The 20329-nt window shown below is 33.4% G+C and overlaps 2 protein-coding genes and 1 pseudogene across 2 annotated transcripts; all 3 read left to right on the plus strand.

Moving 5' to 3' along the window:
• Positions 1–1930: 1930 nt before the first annotated feature.
• On the plus strand, positions 1931–7509 carry LOC147385377 (blue copper protein-like). Its single transcript, XM_086423144.1, has 4 exons — positions 1931–2096; positions 2883–3125; positions 6950–7045; positions 7184–7509. Exons 1-4 carry the CDS (start codon positions 1931–1933, stop codon positions 7507–7509), a joined length of 831 nt encoding a protein of 276 aa, XP_086279270.1.
• Positions 7510–12880: 5371 nt separating this feature from the next.
• LOC147385378 (blue copper protein 1a pseudogene) lies at positions 12881–13529 on the plus strand (annotated as a pseudogene).
• A 4535-nt stretch (positions 13530–18064) lies between these two features.
• LOC147385379 (blue copper protein 1a-like) lies at positions 18065–18699 on the plus strand. Its single transcript, XM_086423147.1, has 2 exons — positions 18065–18230; positions 18374–18699. Exons 1-2 carry the CDS (start codon positions 18065–18067, stop codon positions 18697–18699), a joined length of 492 nt encoding a protein of 163 aa, XP_086279273.1.
• Positions 18700–20329: the final 1630 nt, after the last annotated feature.

Here is a 20329-nt window from a genome sequence, read left to right on the forward strand (position 1 = left end):
AAAAAAAAAACCTACGAGAGGGCGGCTAGGATGGCAATAGCATCTTTCATAAAGAATTATATATATGTATATTCTCATCATCCATTATTGTTGCCCATATAGATATTGTGAATGTAAATTAAAATCTGCAATCTTTCTTGAGGTTCATGTTGTCCTTTATCTTTTCTTGATGAGAATAATGCGATATGTGGTAAGGGTGTATCTTCAAAAAACACTCCTACATCTAAGTCATTTTTTTTTAATTCTTATGTATGATACCTTTCTCTGGATAACATATCTTGGATTCACAATGAGAACAATACTTAGATCATACTAGTTATGCAACTGCTCTGAAATTCATGGGGTGTCCCAAATAGGGACTTCGCTTCTACTTGTTTGATCCTGATCTGAACTTGACTTAGATCTCGAGTTAACACATATCAAACCATGGTTGATTGAAAAATATAACCCATAGATTACATGATCGAATCATATAATGCAATTTTCTATATTAGAAAGATTATTCTTATAGCTCAATCTATTATGACATTCTTAACCTCTTGAAAATTTATATGAAATTGAAAATATGGATTGTTCATTTGAATGGATACTTTTAAGATAATTATATATATAGTTAGTGATTGTGTAATTTTGAGATACACTGAAAGTTTTGGTGAATATTAGTGATACCTCAGACTCCAATATTTTGAGGAAGAATAACAAAAAATGAACAAAACTCACTCATTTTCTAAGTTATTAAAAAATTCTTGATTGTTGGGTTTCGATCCCCTATTCATCAATAAATAAGCACAAAATCGGGAGTTTCATATGACATTAATCATGAATAATAGCCGATTATAAATAAATCTGCATACCCTTTTAAGAGAAAATTAACTGAAATTTATGTAGAACAATCCTTGCTAATTGATTGCCTAATCCGTAAAACCAAATACAGGATGAAATTCCAATTGAATAATGTTGAAGTGACCTCAAAGATTGACCTCATTTCGCATTTTGCTGATGTGGAAGTGTGTATGGATCTTCATCAAGATATGAGTAAAAAGCATTGATGGTTTTGTGCGCACTTTCACGTCAAAAAAGTGCGAAATGAGGTCACTCCAGCACGACCCATTCCATTTTACCACTATTGTAAATCTAAGGGGTATTTAGGGTACTTTAGTGTAAAAGCATATGATTTAAAAAATAAATTAAATATTTACAATTACAGTAAAATAACTGTGATTAGATAAATATTTTGGAATGTATACTACCCAATGATTTCAAGGTAAATATTTTTCTGAACTCTAATGATTTTCTAACTCGAAAATTATCACTCGATCTGTACTCGTACTCGGCTGATATGGCAAGGGCATAGTACCGTTGATCATTTTCCTTGTGTATCCCAAAGAAAAAGATCTATGGTTCTATGCCCTTACCACGTTAGTTGCGTATAGACCGAGTGAAAATTTTCGAGTTAGAAAATGACGACTCTTTTCGGAAAGATCAAGGAAGAATTAAAAAAAAGAAATTATAATAAAACAAGGGATAGGGACAAACATTCCTCCTTTGAGGCAAGCTCCAAAGCAAGGTTAACAATAACTTTGTTTCATTAATCACATAAAATCATTTTAAATAATTCTTACTACTTTATAATTCCCATTTTTTTCTTTTTTATTGAACTTTTACATAGTTTAATCAAGCAGGCCATAGGAATATTTCATCTAGCTAAGCTGCACCTCCAATTTTTAATTTTTAATTTTTAACTTTTATATTTCACGGACAACCCAATGTGTTCTTTGTAATTAACACTTTTAGACCGGTTTTACAATTTTGTTGGTGTATGCTAATCTGATTTGAATGAGAAAACATATAAATAGACCACTTATGCTCCTTGTAATAAGCATCATAGCCAACTTGAGCTTCATTTAAAGTAAAATTAAGATAAGATCCAATGGCATTAAAGCAAGTGTTGGTCATCGTTGGCATGGTTGCTATCATTCTCCCTGGAATCGCTTCGGCAACTGAATTCATAGTTGGTGATGATAGTGGTTGGACTAATTATTTTGATTATCAAGCCTGGGCCAAGGATAAGACATTCTATATCGGAGATAAACTTGGTAAATATTGATTGCAGATTTTTATCATTTTGATTATAAAATTAGTATTTTTAAATGTTTTTCTCACTAAATTTTTTCAAATTTTGAAGAAATTTTACATGTTACTATTTCTACTAATCAAAATTTCTCCATATAAGAATTCGAAATACGATGATGGATCTAAGAAATATTTTGAGTGAATCAAAAAACTAAATTAGTGCAGATTTTCATCATTTCAAGACTTGTCCAAACGAGTGTTTTAGCTTACTAGTGTTTTAGCTTTTAATACCCACTAAGGTTATGTTTGGTAACACTTTTGAGGTCTGGAAACTAGAAATTCAACTTCAAAAGTTTTATCCCGTCCCTCATAGTTGGTTCAAAACTTTTGAATTCCGATTTTTTAATCTAATATCTGAAACAAAATAAATAAAAATAAAATTTTTAAAATCTAAAATTTAAAGATGGACCACCACCCATCACGACTTCAAAAGTATTACCAAACACACATTTTATAAAACCTTTCATATTTGTAAGAAATATTCTTAATTCCTATAAATATTTCTCCATCACCGAGCCAATAACTAAGGATTGGAGCAATTTTTTTGCGAGATGTGCTAGACTGACTTCCTTTCACAGTGGGCCCAACACTGTGCTGACGTGGCAATATCAAGAAAACCATAGATTTCCTCGAGATACAACGTTAAATCTATGGTTTCTGGGCACTGCCACATCATCACAGTGTCGAGCACAGTGTCAAAGTAAGTCAGTCCAGCATTTCCTCTCTTTTTTTTCTTTTTTCTTTTTCAGTGTTTAGGTACGCGGTCGGATCTCACAATGTCTTCAAAGTGAACGGTACAGCATTTAAGGATTGCATCGTACCACCACCGAACGAGGCGTTAACAACAGGAAATGACATAATTACCCTTGCAAGCCCAGGAAGAAAGTGGTACATCTGCGGTGTAGGCGATCATTGTGAGTTTGGAGACCAGAAGCTTGCCATCACTGTTCAACCCCAATCGCTAGCACCTTCACCTGCACCTGCCCCACAGAGTTCATGCCCGTAACTCCAATTCGCCAAAAGACAATTTGGGACATTAAGTACTTATTAACTCGATTGCGATAATTATATATGTTGGAGACCTTTTCCTTTCATGAATAATTTGTATGAAATTTTTTTCTGAAATGGTTCACTTTGAAGAGCCTTAGATGTATGAAATATGTTACAATGGAGTCAAGTTTTATGGGTGATGTTATCAATTTGAATAATAGGGCTTAATTCTCAACAGAACACAAAGGGTAGTTTAAAATCATAATAAATTGGTTTTTTTATTAAGAAATAGTCATGTTGAGGATAAGTCCCTACTTGGTAGATATGATTTACAAACCCAACTAATGATTGGAAAAAAATATTGGGAAAATTACTTAGAGAACCATGGTGGATGAATTTATTTCTAAATAGTCTGTAAGTTTTGCATGGTAGCTTGATAGGACAAAGTAAATTTTTTATTTCTTAATGGTCCATCATTATTGGCTAACACACCGCTTATTTATTTACTGTTGAATTCACCACTTTTTAAATAAAAAGTGGTGAACTCGACACTCCACACCTATTTTAAATTTTCAAGTTTTTCGACTAAAATATATAGAAAGATTGACTTAAAATTTGAGATAACAACTTGTTTAGATGATTTCAACCGTACAGAATCATTTGTAAAACTATGAAAAAAAAAATCTTAATTTTTTACTTACATTCTCAAAATATTTAAAAAAGTCATTGCAAATGACTTCTTCTTTTTTAAATTCTTTCGGATAGAATGAAATCTTCAAAATTGGATTGAGATGCCAAAAATCTAATTTTTTTAGATGAGTTCGAATGATTAGAACATTCAATCATGAGAAATGTGAGAGACGAGGCCCAAGGAGTGTTAAGAAAGGAAAAAAGTCTACTAAATGGACTATTAAGAGACTACCCAAAACTTGGGGATTATTTAGAAAAAAAAAAAAATTCTCCACTAGAGTCCTTTTAAGTAATTTTTTCTAAATATTTTACAAAATAATCGAAAAACAAGGGAGCATTTGCTCAATTTGGCTGAATTAATGATTTACATTTATTAGAACATACCATCTTGCCAAGTTGGTTATATACACATTTGAGAAATAAAAGACTGAAACTATATATCCAAATATTGAGAACAACTCTATTTGATTTTATCCATTAATCATTAGAGATCGTGAGTTGGATTATTAACGACAATCGAACCACAAAGGCTATCTTGATGTTTATCAAATTTGTCTATAGTGTCAGCCCAAGGTCTGTATCATTGATATTTCGCAAGATTTGCATGTTGTTAATCTCGAGGATCACCAACAGTTTGAATTTTAGATTGATATTGTTATTAGTAGCAGCTTGTGGTCCAAACCTGGATCATTTTCTAATTTGTTTGGTGACAATGGTTTAAGTAAATGGGACTCAATTCAATTAATGTTAATTATTTGGTTTGGGTCCTATTTTATTTTATAACTCATGGTATCAGACATGCATGTGGATCGTCCAACCTAACCCATGCATGCATGAATTACGCAATAGGGATTGATATCCAAATAATTAGTAAACGTAGTTGAAATTCATAATTCAGCACCCAACAAAAACAAGATTGTTTGACTGTTTCATAACTTAAGCATGGAAGTGTTTTTTACATGTACTTTACCAATGAAGAGATAGACCAGCAGTAGAAGACCAAGGTTGCTCTAGAATTGATCCGATAAGATTTAGATCGGCAGTTATGGATCTTAATCTAATGGATCATGCCACCATCGAGTTGGATTTCTATTAATCTCAATTATCAATCCATATCCGGTCAGATTGCCATCAGAGCAGTAAGGATCAATTCAAATCAAATTTGACAAAGATCTATTTAACATAAAACACTATGGTTGCCTTCCCAATGTTTACGGTCTGTTTATTATAGAGTCCAACTTTTACTTTAGGATATTGTGTCTAGGAAAAGCAAAAGCGCAGAGTCTAGAAAGTTAAGCACAGAAAAATCTTGTTTGTTATAGAAGTTGACAAAAAAGTATTAGAGAGAGGCCAAATTAATTTTATTTTTTAATCGATAAGTGAAGAAGAATGATAGGTGAAATCGTCATTTCATCCCCATATGTTCTTTGGTGTTGACTTCTCATAGTGCCTCTCACACAAAAACAACCTAGCAAGACTTTTCAAAAATGCAATTTTCGGCTTCCCACAAAAACTAGTGAAACAGAAGTCATTACTACTAGCAAACATGCTTCTCTAGCTTTTTCGACTCAAAGCAAAAAAAAAAAAACCCTCCTGAAAAAACTGCAACAAAAAAACCCTTAATTATCATCACATAAATGTTAAAGAGGAGTTCAAATTCAATATTACACGTCTTTCAATGATAACTTTCAACTTTATTATCTCCTCTTCTTCATAAATACGTTTCGAACTTTAGTGTTTTCCTCTTCTTACCCCTTAATCCTAAAAGAGGATGTCACATTAGACACTGACAAAACTTTAGTTACAAATAAAACTTACATAGAAATATATTTTATATTCTACAAATATATATATATATATATGTTCTTGAATCGTTGTAGTTGATCAAGAACCTATCCGATAATATATTGGATCGGTCCAATATTATTTGTTTAATTGTGGAATTGGAGTGGATCGGATTTTTGGTTTTGATTTGATCCATTGACAGCTAATTGGAAATGAGAAGCTAAGAAAATAAGAGTATCACATATGGCTTTCTCCCCATGATTACAGGGAAGAACAAAAGAAAAGGGACAAACATTCCTCCTTTGATGCAGGCTTCGAACCAATGTTGACAAAGTTTTTGTTTCACTAAACACATAAAACCATTTTTAATACCTTATATGTATCTACATAATACAAATTATAATTGTTTCTTATTCTTAATTGTATATTATAGAGTGATTTAGACATAGCCCCAACATTTTGGTGAATATATGAGATAGTACCCTTTGTGTTTTCAAACTGTTGTCATACTCCTTGACCTTGGTCTTCTTTGGAATCCTAATATAAAATGACCTAAATACCATCTTCATCAACCTATATCCAAAAAAACATGATTTTTCTTCCAAAAGTCAGTTAATCTTAAAGCTATTGAACCACAATTGAGGTTTAAAGGGTTTGAAACTAATAGAATCTTTAGGTTGAAGAAGAGGGTAAAAATTTAAAGGAGCAAATTTTGGGGAGAAAAAATTAAGTGATTTTAGGTTGAGGTTGAGGGTCATTTTAGATTGGTCTCTCAAAGAAGACTGATGTCCATGGGGGGTATGTCATAAGTTAGAAAAGTCAGTGATACTTCAAATATTCACCAAAACATGGACGGGTATATCTAAATCACCATAATTCTTAATTGAGTCGTGCTAGGGTGACACAAAGGGAGACACAAGGGTGACAAAAATGCGTGGTGTCGTGCACATTACCGTAGATGCTTTTCTGCAAGATACAAGTAAAAAAGCATCTATGGTTATTTGCGCGCCACCCATCATTTTTTTTTGTCCCCTTTGTGTCCCCGTTTGTCATTCTTTAATTATTATATTATTAAAAATTTCTTTCTATGTCACGGACTGCCCAATGTGCTCTTGGTAACGCATTTACATGGCCATAACCGTAGCCGGATAATTAAGTTTAACATCATTTGAATGAGAAACATATAAATAGAGCCCTTAATCTCCTTGTAATAAGCATCTACAGAGATTGAATCTTAAAACCAATTTGAGCTTTTAAGTAAAAAAATTAAGATAAGCTCTAATGGCTTTGAAGCAATTGTTTGCCGTCATCGCTGTTGTTGCTATCGCTCTCCCTAGAATTGCTTCAGCAGCCGAATTCATAGTTGGTGATGACAAAGGTTGGACAGTCAATTTCGATTATCAACATTGGGCCAAGGACAAGACATTCTATGTCGGAGATAAAATTGGTAAATTAATTCAAATTTTTATCATTCCATATGGTTGCTTGACGATGTTCTAATTAATAAAAAATACGAGTTTTTTAGTTTTTATTTTTTTTAATTGTACTTTGAAAAATGATTAAGGATTTGGGTAAATTTTTGCAGTGTTTAAGTACCCGGTCGGGTCACACAACGTCTTCAAAGTGAATGGTGTCGATTTCAAAGACTGCACCAAACCACCCCTGAACGAGGCTCTAGCAACAGGGAACGACGTGATCACACTTGCCACCCCAGGGAGCAAGTGGTACATCTGCGGTATTGGTGACCACTGTGCAGCTAAAGGCATGAAGCTCGCCATCACCGTTCTACCCGAATTGCAAGCACCTGCACCAGCCCCAATACATACCAATTCGGCAATTGGTGTTGCGACATCTGGATATCAAGTACTTATTGGAGCTATGGTCGCGATCACGATGATTTTCTTCGCTTGATCGATGTTAAATATTATATAATTTGTGGGGTCCTTCGATTTAGATATTTCTTGAGATTTTGTGTGTTGTTTATCTCAAGGGCCATAAAAGGTTTGAAATTTAGATTAATAATGTTATCAGCAACTTGTGGTTCAGTGTCAGTTCTTTGGTATTTGATTTATATTTTCTAATTTACTTGGTGAGATCGGTTTAAGTAAATGGAGGTCAATCGAATTAATGTTAATTAGTTGGTTTGGTCATATTTTGTTGGGGACATGATGCAACTAGACCCATTGATCTACGTGGATCATTATCCATCCCCGCATGCATGCATGAATTAGATAAAGCAATTGAGATCCAAATTACATTGATTTTAAAATTTCTTATTAATCTTAATTAGAGATTATACATGATACTTAAGGCTTAATGACATCATATAATAATATATACTAATGGGTGGAATTTGTCACTGTGAGTTAAAGAAAATCGTATGTAAGATTGGAAATGTTTCTAGAGCCGTGTTGGGGGTGACACAGGATTTACTGTGATTCTCACAATTTTGATGTGGACATGCATACATAATCATAGATGGTTTTTACTTGTATCATGAGGAAACACATCTATGGTTATGTGCACATCCAACATCAGATTTGTGAGAATCGCAATAAATACCATGTTATTCCAGCATTTTCCTTGTTTCTACTTTTTAATTTCGAATATTTTATAAAATTTAAATAATTAATCTATTGATTAGAATGTATTGTGCTAATTAATGTAATGCAGGGACATTTTTGTAATTTAAGAGAATATTTTAGGGGAATTTGCATTAACAATTCTCAGCTTAACAGTAAAGAAAATTAATATACGTGATCCATACATCGATGTAAATTGAAGTGGCCAATAAAAATGAACCAATGTGAATTTACGTCAACAATACTTAATTACCATTCTCATGTGAATTGGATTGCATGGGCTGAAGGATCATCTATCCACGTTGTATCTAAAATATAATCAGGTGCCACGTGGATGTTGATTGCAAAAAATTTAGTACTCTAAATGAAATTTTTTCCTTTTAAAAAAAGAAATTTTTTCATCTTTAATCAACATGTTTTAAAATTGGAAGTTTTGGGGATGTTGCATTTTCAAAGCCTTTGTGGCCAGATAGACACGGGATCGGATCCTCTCGAGCACTTTTTTTTTTTTTTTTTCCTTTATTTTTCTATAGTAATTTTGGACGGTTGAGATATCACCACGTCAACAAAACACTAAATGCACGTCATTTAAATTTAGGAATTCGGTGATCATTTGTTTTCAAGATCTTTGATTGTGATTTTGAAAATGTTTTTTTTTTAATCTTATCCATCCTCCCAATTGTAGATACGTGGTTTGGTCATTACGACGGTCACATCTACTATGATTTGAAGTCGCCACCATTCATGTTGTAAGTGGGTGTGAATGGTCACCCGATGTACATTTTCCAAAAAATGACATTTTTGGCATTAGTGACTCACGATGGATAATGATTGATCAAACTTAGATATTCGGGTAAGCGGCTCGGTTGAAGAAAAAAGAAGGTGTTAGGCACCATTTTCTCCCCGTCAAGTGACGGTAACCTCAAATAACTCGGTCATTTTGATCTTGAAAAAATAAAAAATAAAGTGACACGTGTGTGTATTTGTACTCTAAGTAAGGATTTATTTTCGGCTCGATCATAGGATCATCTCATTGAAAGAGATGATCCTAATAGATCATTTGCCTTGAGGTCCATTCATCTTAAGTCCATTTGAAACAAAATGAAAAGAAGAGGGGATGATAAAAGAGGGAGGAGGAGAGGGTAGAGAGAGAGGGGGGTTATTTTTGTTGCACCCACCTTGAAGTTTCAAGGTTTTCTTTTCTTTTCTTTCCTTCCTTCTTCTTCTTCTATGTCTTCTTGAGTTGAGTCATTGGTGAGTTATGAGAATGTAACTCTTTTGAGGTTAGTATGAGAGAGTAGTGAAGAGATGAGTAGAGAGTTGAGAGTAGAGACTAGAGTGATTTTTGTGAGACTTTTAAGAGATTTTTTGTGAGAGTTGGGAACTATTTTTGGGAAGAAGAGAGGGGTATTTATAGATGTTTAATGATGGTTTAAGGGATATAATAGGGTGAGAGGTTGGCAGAGTAGAGAATGGCATAGATTTTAAATGTGGGGGGTATGAAATTTAGAGTGGGATTGAGGGTAATTTTGTAATGAGTGAAAATGGGTGAAGTTTTGATCCAAATGGTTTGGATCTTACCCAAACCATTTGGGTGGAGTGTTTGGTGAGGTGAGATGATGAGTGTTTGAGATGGTAGTTGGTTGATTGAATGATGTATAGTTTAAGAGAATGTAGGGTGTAAGAGAGTGATTGGGAGGGTAAGGGAGATAATGACATGTGGCAAGATGTGTGGATGTTAAGGGTTTTGATTTAATTGATGGGAGAGATTGAGTGTTTGATTTGAGAGGATAGGTGTAGGTTTAGGTTTAGATTGTAGAGATGGATTTATAGGAAATGATGATGATAGATTAAAGGGAGGTATAATGATGATAGGTTAGGGGGAGGTGTGGGTTGATGTGTTTGATTTGAGATAATAGGGTTTAGGGATTTATGAGGGTAGGTTAAGAGGGTATAGGTTGATGGTGTTTGATTTGAGAGAATAGAGTTATAGAGAGTAATGAGGGTAAGTTAGGGGAGGGTATGGGTTGATGTGTTGATTTGAGAAAAGGTGATGAGTGTGATGGTGGGTAGTGAAGTTTAAATTAAAGAAAATTAATGGGATAGGTAGTTGGATGAGGGAGGTGAGATGGGGTGATGACATGTGTCATCTTTTGATGATAAAAGAGTGATTGGTTAATGTGGGTTGTGGTTTATGGGTTAGGGTTGTGAGTTGGATAATGAATTGGATATGGTTAATGATTTGTGGGTTTTGTAGTGTTGGACTTGGGTTTTATAAATGATTTTGGGTTTTAGGAATTGGTTGAGGGTTATTTTGGAATGGATTTTGAGGGTGTAGGTTAGTTTTAGGTTTTAGGTGGTGTGGGATTAGGTTTAAGTTGGGGTTAAGATGAGAAATTGATTTTTGTAGATTTGAGGGTTTATGGGCCTTAGATGGGCTTAGGTTTTTTCGGATTCGGAGATGGAACGGTAAAGGGATAGGTGTGGTAGGCGTCCCAAGTCTCATTTTTTAATTTTATTTATTTATTTGTGATTTTTGAAATCATTGGTTTGATCAAGATGCCACGTGTTGGCAAATCGGGTTTTTTAGGGCCCATCGGTGAATTTTATTGAGAATTCGTTATTTTCGATTTTGGGAATGGTGCGGTGAATATTGGGAAAGCGTATGGTAGGCCGAGTCCTTTTCGTGGGCCTCCTAGATCATTAAGAGATCTTATGGGCATTGATTCGATCAAAAAGTCACTTTTTAGTGATTTTGGCCTTTGAGATCCGTTGACGAATCCTATTGAAAAATTAATATTTTTGGGGCCTTTCGAGTATGGACCCGTTCAAATTGGGATGTCTACACCAACAATAAAGGATTTGGGTGTCATGAAATTTTAAAGTTAATCAATCAAAACCGTAAAAAGAAAAATCACTATAGAAAATTGTAGGAAAAAAGTACCACAGAGGATTTGCTCTCGATAAACATTATTGACGTTATTTAATTTAAATCCCAAAAATGAACCTCAGAGAACACAAAAAGTATCTCAATAAAGGATGAATAAACATAATTGATTTGTTCAGTTCCAAATGAAAGTGAGATTAATAGACTACTTCATAACTTAAGCATGAAAGTATATATCTTTTACATGTATACCATATTGATTTGTTTAAACCATGGTTTCAAAACTCATTTTGATGTCTCATCTCGTCCATGAACGAGATTGAGTTCTCTGATATATTGGAGTTGTCAAGTTCAACAATGAGATAAAGGAGTGACTTTCGAGAAACACGTCAGCTTTGAGATGACTTGTCAACCCATCTCATTGGTCACAATGGATTTGATAAGATTCATATTAATTATGGATCTTAACCTAATGGACCATGCCACTATCAAGATGGATTCTTGTCGGATCTCAACATTTATCCAAGTCCAATCCAATCATAATTGTAGTGGATACGGATCAAATCAAATATTTGACAAACATTATAAAGAAAACACGCATAAAAAATATATAAGATATTTTACATATATTCTTAGATCGTGTCCAAATTTGATTGTATCCTCGTGAAACCCGAAATCCTCGATCCATGCTCCAAGTTATTAAATCAGACCGGGTTGGATTTTGGTTTTGATTTGATCCATTGATGACTAATATTATATGAGAGTTGGGATCATGAGCATCACATGTGGCTTTCTCCCAAAGATTGCAGGGAAGAAGTTTTTCTATAATAAAAAAGAACAAAAGAAAAGGTACAAATATTTCTCCTTTGATGCAGGCTTCACAACAATGTCAACAAAGTCTTTGTTTCATTAAAAACATAAAATCATCTTCAAACCATTCTTAAATAGTTTAATCCAGCAAGGCAAAAGCAACAGTTCATCTAGTTTTCTCCACCCCAATTTGAATATTTAAGAAAAAAAAAACTTTAGGGTGATTTAGATATACCCCCTCAAAGTTTTGGTGAATATATAAGATAGTACCCCTTGTGTTTTCAAACTGATGGCATGTCCCTTGACCTCAGTCCTCTCTGGAATATTAGTAGAAAATGACCTAAATGTCCTCATCTCATGATTTTTCTTCCAAAAATCAGTTGATCTTAGAGCTCTTTAACCTCAAGAGTAAGTTATTTTTAACTATTCATCATTGTTTTCAATCTCTTTGTACAAAACCTTCTATTTTTCTATCCAAAATTTCATCCTCTTCTACTTTCCCTAAAATCATATTGATCGAGGTTTAAAGTTGGGAGATAGAATATTTAGGTTGAAGAAGAGAGTAAAAAATTTGAACAACAAATTTTGGGAAGACAAATTAAGGTTTTTGCCTTTTTTGACTTGAGGTTGAGGGTCATTTTAAGTTGGTCTCTCAAAGAAGGATGAGGTCAAGGGGGCAAATCATCAGTTTGAAAACACAGGGGTATCTCAAATATTCACCAAAAGATGTTGTATGTCTCAACTCTCAATAACCCTAATTCTTAACTATTATATATATTTTTAAAATTTCTTTCTATGTCAAGGACTACCAATGTGTTCCCCAAGTCCTTTGTATGGCCGCCCTTAGCCGGATAATTAAGTTTAATCTAATTTGGATCATAAAAAACATATAAATAGACCCTTTAAGGGCCTTGTAATAAGCATCAACAGAGATCGATCAAATCTTAAAGCCAATTGGAGATAATTTGAGCTTTTAAGTATAAAAAAATTAAGATAAGCTCCAATGGCTTTGAAGCAATTGTTCACCATCGTCATAGTTGTTGCTATCGTTCTCCCTAGAATCACTTCAGCAGCTGAATTCATAGTTGGTGATGACAAAGGCTGGACAATCAATTTTGATTATCAAAACTGGGCCAAGGACAAGGCATTCCATGTCGGAGATAAACTCGGTAAATTAATGCAAATTTTTATCGTTCCAATCAAATACTTGCTTGACGATGATATAATTAGTAAAAATACACATATTTTGATCAGTTCTACTTCAAAAAATGATTAAAGATTTGAGTACATTTTTTGCAGTGTTTAAGTACCCGGTCGGGTTACATAATGTTTTCAAAGTGAATGGTACCGGGTTCAAGGACTGCACCAAACCACCCACGAACGAAGCTCTAGCGACAGGGAACGACGTGATCACACTTGCCACCCCAGGGAACAAGTGGTACATCTGCGGTATTGCTGACCATTGTGCAGATAAAAACCAGAAGCTTGCTATCACAGTTCTACCCGAATGGCAAGCGCTGGCACCATCCCCAATAACTCCTAATTCGCCAACATCCCCAATAACTCCTAATTCGGCAATTGGTGTTGCAATGTCTAGATATCAAGTACTTATTGGGACAATGGTCGCGATTACGATGATTTTCTTCGTTTGATTGATGTTATATTATATAATTTGTGGTGTCCTTCAAATTATCTCAAGGACTATAAATGGTTTGAAATTTGGATTAATATTCTTATCAACAACTTGTGGTCTAGTGTCAATTCTTTGGTTTATGATTTGTAATTTCTAATTATTTTAATCAATTTGCAATTTGTTTGATTAAGTAAATGAAGCTCAATTTCTAATTTGATGTTAATTGGTTGGTTTGGTCCTATTTTGTTTGATAACACAAGCTAATTTACCATTGATGCAATTGGACTCGTTGACATTCGAGTATCGTCCAGCATGACCCATGAATATATGGATTACGTAATAGTGATATCCTAATCAATTTAATTTTAAAAAATTATGATTGATTTTAATTAAAAATTATACATGATGTTCAAGGCTTAATGGTATAGTGTATTAATATATTACTAATGGGTGATTGTGTGAGTTAAAAAAATTTGTATGCATGTAAGGTTGGAATTATTTCTTATAATTAATATAAGAGATTATTTTATGAATTTCAAATACTTAGTTTTTTTTTTATTATTATTATAGAATTTGTTGTGTCATTTGATGTAGCGTGAGAATATTTTGTAATTTATGAAAATATTTAATGTGGATTTGAATTACCAATACTCAACCTAGCAATAAATTAAGAAAATATAATGTAAAGATGTCCTTATATTTTGAAAAGTAATCAATGTGGATTTATATCAACAATACTTACCATTCCCTTGGATTGAATGGACCGAACGAGCACTGTTTATATGTATTGCACATCCACATTGCATCCAAAATCTAATCAAGTGTGATGTGGATGTAGAGTGCAAAAGTTTAAGAACTCAAAGACGCCAACTTAGCAAGTTAGCAAGACGTGTGGAAAGTGTTCCCACGTCCTATGTTTGATTCTCTTAGAATCCAATTTCACGATTAGCTTCAAAACAAAACAAAAATTAATAACTTAAAGGATTTTTTTTTTCTTTAAAATTAAAAAGGGATATTTTGTCATCTTTGGTCCCCATGTTCTAAAATCTGAGAGTTTTGGGGATGTTTTTCAAAGCTTTTGACCTGATATTTTGGTCAACTTTATTTTTTTTTTGACTTAAAGGTGTGCAACATATCAGCTGTTCTAGATCAATCACAGTGCAATGTTAATGACACAATTTCATTTGTTTTTATAGACTTAAAAAAATTTGTGAGGGAAATTTTTTGAAATAAATCGCCCATTTTCTCTTTCTCTATTGCAATTTCTCCACTATTATACGATGATTCTTAATTTTTCATATATAAAAGTAGAAATAAGTAAGCTAGAAACAACATCTCTTAACCGTTCTACCCGAATGGCAACCGCCTGCACCAGCCCCAATAACTCCTAATTCGGCAATTGGTGTTGCCACGTCTGGATATCGAGTACTTATTGGGGTTATGGTCGTGATCATGATGATTTTCTTTGTTTGATTGATGTTATATTATATAATTTGTGGGATTCTTTAATTTATCTCAAGGACCATAAATGGTCCTAGAAATTTGGATTAATATTGTCATCAACAACTTGTGGTCTAATTTCAATTCTTTGGTTTATGATTTGTAATTTCTAATTGTTTTAATCAATTTCTAATTTGTTTATTTAAGTAAATGAAGATCAATTTCTAATTTGATGTTAATTAGTTGGTTTGGTCCTAGTTTGTTCGATAACACATGCAAGTATACCATTGATGCAACTGGACCCGTTGCCGTACGTGGATCATCCAGCACAACCATGCATGCATGAATTACATAGCAGTGATATCCTAATTACATTAATTTTAATTAAAAATTATACACGATGCTTAAGACTTAATGGTATAGTGTATTAATATACACTAATGGTTGATTATGTGAGTTAAAAAATCTGTATATATGTAAGGTTGGAATTAATTTTTTAAATTTATTTAAGAGATTATTTTATAGATTTCAAATAGTTAGTCTTTTTTGAGAATGTGTTGTGCCATTTAATATAATTCTAGGAAATTTTGTAATCTAAGAAAATATTTAATGAAACAAAGAAAATATAATGTAAAGATGTTTTTATATTTTAAAATAATCATATAATCTGATGCTCTTTTTTGTACGCTTCTTTCACAGAACCGTAAATTCCATGCTTCGGGATACACGAGGATAAAGATTTATGATTCTATGTACTGTCAGGTCAGAGAGCGTAAAAAAAAAAGCATTAGATTATCACGATTCATTTTTAAAAATAAATCAATGAGGATTTATGATCCATTCTCTCATGTGGATTGGCTTGCATGGATATTGAAGGGACACCTATTTATATGAATCGTACATCCACGTTGCATCCAAAATATAATCAAGTGTCACGTGGATGTAAAGTAAAATTTTAACAATTATAAAAGAATTTTTCTTTTCTTTCTTTAAAGGACATTTTCTCATCTTTGGTCAGTGTGTTTTAAAATCATGTGTTTTAAAAACAAGAGTTTTGGGGTCGTTCATTTTCAAAGCTTTAGACAAGGCAATTTGATCAACTTTATTTTATCTAAAATTAAGGGTGTGCAACAAATCATCTGTTATAGATCAATCACAATGCAATGTGAATGACACAATTTCATTTGTTTTTAAAAAGTTATAAAGAAAATTGTGTGGGAAAAAAAATTATGATATAAGATAAGAGATCACCGATATTGCTATAGACCCTGAAGTGATTGGTGAGTCATACAAGACATGAATTTTTCATTAAAGTTAGGATAAATCTTGACAAGTCTAAAATAGACGTGACTGAGATTGTTTAATTAAGGTCCTAGAAAGGAATTTAGGAGATCGACCACAAGAAAAGTATATAAATAAAGGGATAGGATCATAACCTAACGCATTTTTTAAACTAGGAGGGTTTGAAATTTTGGAATGGACTGAATTTTTTTGTGAGAAAATCATCATCATCAAAAACCAGTTCATTCTAAAACTTTTAACCCCATCAAAAGTGGTTTATAAAAAATAAACGATCCACACTTCTTCAACATATAAACTAAGGTTCAAGGTTTCTGAATGGGTCCGAAACTTATAACCCCAATTTACAGAACATGTTGGATAAAACGTTGGACCTTGATCCAGACCCTTAAATATATATATAATATCTTTACATATGTTCTTAGATTGGGTCCTTATGCAATTCCAAATCCTCAATCCGTACACCAAGTTATTAAATCAGATTCAATTGAATTTTGATTTTGATTCGATCCATTGACGACTAATAGAATATGAGGAGGTTTGGGGTCGTGACCCGTGAATATCACATATGGCTTCCTCCCAATATATAGCAGCGAAGAATTAAAAAATAAAAGAAAGGGACAAACATTCCTCCTCTGATGCAGGCTTCAAAGCTATCTCAACAAAGTAAAACATAAAACCATTTTCAACCATTAATAACCTATATGCCCCTTTCTTGTTAATGATATATCACTTACATAACACAAATTATAATTGTTTTTTATGCTTAATTACATATTATAATAATTAAATCCAACAAAAGTTGATCTTGCATGCTCCACCCCAATTTATTTATTTATTTAAATTTTGAGAGGATGATTTAGAGAGAACAATTTGTGTTATGAGGTGAATATATAAGATAATACGGTCCTGCCCTTCTGTTTTGAAACTGATGGCAAGTCCCTTGACCTTGGTCTTTTTTACAATACTAATAAAAAATGACCTGAATACCCCTTTGTGTTTTATTTTTATTTTTATTTTATAAGAAGGGTATCTGGGCCAGCTTACGTACACTAATTATTCCCTCCTCCCCGAACAAGGCTTGCGAAATAAGATTTTAATCCTGTGATCCATAGCCACTAATATTAGTAGTCGATGGGAATTAAACTTGAGACCATAGGGGGAGCACACCCCTTGACCCCGAAGTGCTCCCACTCGGCCACCCATCTGGTGATTCCTCCTTGTTAACCTCTGAAGTAAATTATTTTTTATATATTCATCTTCGTCATCAATCCATCATCTTCAACCTCTTTGTACAAAACCTTCTATTATTCTTCCCAACATTCTAGTCTTCTACTTGTCCCAAAATTATATTGCTCAAGGTTTAAAGTTGAGAGATAGAATCTTTAGAGCAAATAAAAGGGTAAAAATTTCAAGGTCAGATTTTTGAGAGAGAACGTAAGATTTTTGAATTGAGGTTGGTCATTTTGAGTTTGTTTGTCAAAGAAGGCCAATGTTAAGGGGCACATCATCAGTTTTCAAACACGGGTATCTCAAATAATTACCCAAACATAGAGGGGGTATGTTTAAATCTCCCTAATTCTTAATTAGTATATTTTTAAATTTCTTTCTATGTCACGGACTACCCAATGTGTTTTAAAGTCATTTGCATGGCCGCCCATAGCCGGATAAAATCAAGTTTAGTCTAACTTGAATGAGAAAATATAAATAGACCCCTTAACCTCCTTGTAATAAGCATCAACAGAGAACGATCAAATCTTAAAGCCAATTGGAGCTAATTTGAGCTTTTAAGCAAAAAAAATAAGATAAACTCCAATGGCTTTGAAGCAATTGTTCACCATCGTCGTCATTGTTGCTATTGTTCTCCCTAGAATCGCTTTGGCAGCTGAATACGTAGTTGGTGATGAAAATGGTTGGACAATCAATTTCGATTATCAAAACTGGGCCAAGGACAAAACATTCCATGTTGGAGATAAACTCGGTAACTTAATGCAAACTTTTATCATTCGATATACTTGCTTGACGATTATATAATTAACAAGAACATAAAAGTTTTTTAATCACTTTTACATTGGAAACTGATTAAAGATTTGAGGAAATTTTTTTTTTTTTTTGTTGTTGCAGTGTTTAAGTACCCGGTCGGGTTACATAATGTTTTCAAAGTGAATGGTACCGGGTTCAAGGACTGCACCAAACCACCCACGAACGAAGCTCTAGCGACAGGGAACGACGTGATCCCACTTGCCACCCCAGGGAACAAGTGGTACATATGTGGTATTGCCGACCATTGTGCATCTAAAAGCCAGAAGCTCGCTATCACCGTTCTACCCGAATGGCAAGCACCAGCCCCAGCCCCATTTACTCCCAATTCAGCAGTTGGGGTTGGAACATCTGGATATCATGTACTTATTGCAGCGATGGTTGCAATCACAATGATTTTCTTGGTTTGATCGATGTTGATTAGTACTTAATTATGGTTTGCCTAATTCCCAAAATAAAAATTAACTAGGCCTAGAGTATTGCCTAGGATTTATTTTATTTTTTATTTTTTTGAGTTGGCTCTATGATTGAGAGTTTACAATATGATAATGATATTTGTTGGTGTTACATTTTTCATTCTATTTTGGAAAAAAAATTGTCCTCTCTGTTCTTTTTTTTTTCTTTCTATTTTGAGATCTAATAGACTCATGGAAAAGAAACCATATGTTCACACAAAATTCCAACGTGTAAGTGCAAAATCTAATGGTCGAGATTTATCTTAGAGATACATAATGTATTTTTCAAATATATGATGTAAATGTGAAAAAGATTACATGGACTGAAGGAACATTTAGAGCCTAAATCAAGGTCCTCATTTGGATTATGCAGACTTCCACGTTGGCCCAAATGATACCTTAACTTCCAGGATTCATGGTTTAGATTAGATTTTACAAACAAATAAACAAACAAAAAATTATTAATCAAACACTTTGAAAATGGACGGCCACTGAAATAATGTCTTTCAAAAATAAAATTAAGAGTTGTATGATTTTTGTTCTCTACGTCCACGTGCGTGTGCAACTTCACTAAGCTTCGAAGTCTGAGCTCAAACGGCTTTAAGCGCTTTTGGAAGCCTCAAATGCCTTTCAAAACATTACATCAAACCAAGCAACTATGACAAGAGAAAGAAAACAGGATTCAACTATCCAATACTGTCTAAATATTAGTACTCTCTGCAAGGAAGAAGTGAAAAATGTGCAAGAAATGTGATGTTGGAGTTTTAAACTCCATGAGCTCAAAAACTCTGGCCTTCCAAAAAATCTGATCTAATACCGAGATCGAAATTTCCTTAAAAGATTCCCGCTTATAACACTATCACAACAAAGATTCGGAAAATTCAGAGCCTAGTTGTGCCTTGGACTCTATACCAATTACAATCACCATTTCATGCATAAAAAGATAGCAAATTTGCTATATTTGCAGAATGCCTAATGTAACACACATTAATGCCATTACACGCGATCAAGAATATCTTCAAAATCCTACAATGTGGGGAGCAATGTTAATGTGAACTCTTGCATTCATGGTAAGAGTGTACTATTAACATGATAATGATGGCATTAACACCACCGTTGACAGGGATGTCAAATTAAATCCTACTTAGAGAACTCGAAAGACTACTTCAAGCCCAGCATCAATAATGAATCCGACATGAAGGAGGAACAAATTTAACACATCGTCATCTTTTCTTATAGGCCAAGGCATCATAACAACTGGAAGAAAACTGTAGCCAAAGAATACCACCAAGACTATACATGATCATCTACTAATTATAATATCTTTGATCAGAAGAAAACATAATTATGAACTTGGAGAAAACTCCTGCAAATTTAATTGACCAAATAAGGCTATTTATCTCTTTTGTTCCACTAAAATTTTGGTCAAAGACGTCAAAGCATCCTTTAAACTAGCCCTTGGAGAGATCAATGGCAAGCTTGTGACCTCCTTCAATGTTATTATTATTAACTATTGTAAGAAGAACGCAATAAATAAACGAGAAATGTATTATTACATACTAAGTCATATTCATCTTATCAAACC

The sequence above is a fragment of the Akebia trifoliata genome, chromosome 14 (genome assembly GCF_017979445.1).
Source record: "Akebia trifoliata isolate Shusen 1 chromosome 14, ASM1797944v1, whole genome shotgun sequence".
Lineage (NCBI taxonomy): Eukaryota > Viridiplantae > Streptophyta > Magnoliopsida > Ranunculales > Lardizabalaceae > Akebia > Akebia trifoliata.